The sequence below is a fragment of the Acanthisitta chloris genome, unplaced genomic scaffold (assembly GCF_000695815.1).
Source record: "Acanthisitta chloris isolate BGI_N310 unplaced genomic scaffold, ASM69581v1 scaffold2022, whole genome shotgun sequence".
NCBI lineage: Eukaryota > Metazoa > Chordata > Aves > Passeriformes > Acanthisittidae > Acanthisitta > Acanthisitta chloris.
Window position 1 is genome coordinate 56,184 of NW_008661977.1, and position 3,066 is coordinate 59,249.

The 3,066-nt window shown below is 36.1% G+C and overlaps 1 protein-coding gene across 1 annotated transcript in view; it reads left to right on the forward strand.

The window, feature by feature from the left end:
• The window catches only part of LOC103798156 (sodium channel protein type 5 subunit alpha-like), a 41,768-nt gene extending 39,897 nt beyond the window's left edge, over nucleotides 1–1,871 (forward strand). Inside the window, 1 exon segment of the mRNA XM_009070403.1 lies at nucleotides 712–1,871. Coding sequence (XP_009068651.1) covers nucleotides 712–1,871 — 1,160 coding nt within the window.
• The last annotated feature ends 1,195 nt before the right edge of the window (nucleotides 1,872–3,066 follow it).

Sequence of the window (3,066 nt, forward strand, 5' to 3'; positions counted from 1 at the left end):
TACAGTTTATTTGGTCTGTGCTTCCTACCCAGGCTCAGGTTATATCATAGAATAAAGGATGGGAAAGAAAAACTGCTCTGAGTTATCTGCTTCATGCCTAAGCACATTAACCCTTTGCTATCCTGTGCAACCCAGAAAAATGGTGACTTCTTACCTCTTCCGCTTGCAACCATTTGCACTGCTACTGAATCATTACTCTGATAGCAGGGTCATGGAACAAGGTATAATAGGGGATGAATACTAAGACAATTTTACTTTATTTATTTACTTTACTTTTCTCTGATCTCATTCAAGTACCAAGCATTAATCAAAGTCTCACATTTAGTATGTGGCTTAGGCCTGTAGAAGAAGCAGCTAGGAGACAAACCCCACAGTTGCCAACACACAAGGTGAATGGATTTAAAAGGATTTTTTAAGTACTTGAGCAATGAATGCATAATTTCATCCCCTGAATTCAAGAATTCTGCGAGAAAACATTTTCCAAACTATGCATAATCTTGATACCTCTCTAATATTGAATGATACTAAAATTTGCCTTTCTTTTCCTAAGCTCTTTTAGAAGGAATTGGAGTATTGATGAGGATTTTGCTGAAAATGATGTAATATGATCGATGTCACTTTCAACAGCTAAAGCACAGAATATAAAAAATAGACATAAATAGGGAATTTGACTAACCTTGTCAACATCTTGTTTTCTCTTTCATTCCAAAGGTATTGGAGTTTCTGAAGCCTTTGAAAATTTATTCTCTCCTACGGTTTTGAGAACTTTTCGTTTGGCACGAATTGGTCGAATCCTGAGATTAGTTCGAAAAGCTAGAGGAATTCGAACTCTTCTTTTTGCATTACTGATGTCTCTCCCTGCACTGGTCAACATTGGTCTTTTGCTTTTTCTGATTATGTTCATTTATGCCATTGTGGGCATGGCAAATTTTGCCTGTCTTCCCTTTGAAGGTGGGATTGATAACATTTTCAACTTTCAAACCTTTTGTGGTAGCATTCTCTGTCTCTTCCAAATTACGACGTCAGCGGGCTGGGATAGCCTTTTGGCCCCTGTGTTAAAAGAATCAGATACATCAGATACGTGTGCTCCTGGATTAAATTTAAAAGGCAAACAGAAAACAAGTTGTGCAAATATGTGGGTTGGTATTTTATATTTTGTAAGCTATGTCATTCTATCATTTCTCATTGTTGTAAATATGTACATAGCTGTCATTTTAGAGAACTTCAGTGTTGCCACTGAAGAAAGCACAGATCCTCTTTGTGAGGATGACTTTGATATGTTTTATGAGACTTGGGGAAAATTTGATCCTCTGGCAACACAGTTTATTGAATATTCTGCTCTTTCAGACTTTGCAGATGCTCTGGCAGAGCCCTTGCGCATTCCAAAGCCTAATAAAATTCAGCTCATAGCCATGGACCTCCCTATAGTTAGTGGAGATAAGATCCACTGCCTTGATATCTTGCTTGCTTTCACTAAAAGGGTCTTGGGAGAATCTGGAGATTTGGATAGTCTTGAATTGCACATGGAAGAAAACATTGTGGTGGCCAATCCACGTAAAAGTTTTCACAAGCCAATTTCTTCTACTCTTAAAAGAAAACAAGAGGAGGTATCAGCTCTTATTATTCAAAGGGCCTTCAGGAGGCATTTGGTAGAGCGTTCTTTTAAGAATACATCTGTTTTACACCATCGTAAAGATTGTAACAGCACTGTCTCTGGAGAAGAAACACAGGACAAGCAAAGTCTTATTGAATCAATGCATACTGAAAATAGTGGTAGGAAGCTAGATAAGCCACGGCCTGCTTCTTCCATATCTCTCCCTTTATTTTATGATGGTATTGCTAAAACAGATAGCAATAAGCTGGACACATAAGGTTTTCCTAGGCTGCAGCATTTTTGATTAAACCATTGTCAATTATTTTCAGATGGAGGCAGTATCTTGACCCCAGAGCATAATATTTGGAATAATGATGGAAGCCTTCAAGTATTGGGATTGTTCAAATATGCAAATGCTCCTTAAAGCAATTAAGGTTTGAATAACTATGGCATAAATACTAGAGGAAAACCATACTATGGAATTTTTTTCCTAAGCTACTGAAGTAGGTGAGTCAATTTTTACACCTGTCATTTTTTGTATTGTTTCATGTGTTTACAGAAGAAATGTAAGCACAGACTTGTAAGCACACAAGGCTATAGAACAATGTCTCTGTCTTTAGACATAACCAAATTTTTTCTAACCAGGCTTTATTGTAGTGAAATTAAATAATTACTCCACTTCTGGAAAAGGGCTCACTCAAGACACTTGAGTATAATCAACCACTAATTTCCATGTTTTTTTGGGACCATCCTCCTCCTAGTGTCCTTGGATGGAGTTGTTTATGCTTCAGAATTTTTGAGGTGTCTTTACATGTGCACCTAAAGGGATTTAGCAGATCATCCTCAGGTGTCTGTGCTTCAAAGTTGTTTATAATTGGTTCTTTGCATCATTCAGCTTATGAAAATTGTCATAATCATAGTTTCCTAAATCACAGGTTGTTATGCAAGAGGTATTGTTTCCAGAAAATCTCAAGAATTATTGTACATAAAATTTCATCTTTGTACTTTATCCAAATGTCATGGAAAGTATTACTCAGTATTCTGAAAAGGAGTTCATGGTATATCTTAAAAGGCAACATTTATTAAACTTAGAGGGAGCATTTATTTCATTGGTTCTGAAAAAAGTATATAAACAATGTGTGTTAATATTACTTTTACTGAATTTTATGCAGTATAGTTGTTCAGGTGAACTGCCATGATGGCTTCAGAACTACTAATGAAATATGGCTGGTTTAGATTCTTCAATAAAGAGTTCAGATGCTTAACACATTTTTGTCTGTTTTGTAAGAAGTATCTTCAGTTTCATGTATTACCAGGCAGAATCTGTTATTAGAGGGGTAGAACCACAGTAATGTAATTTTCTAAAAGTGGCTACGTTTTATTAGCACAATAAAACTGAAAATATATTACTTTTTACAGGGAATCAGAAAAGATTTAGCATTTTCAGGCCAGGAATAGCAGGAACAATAAGG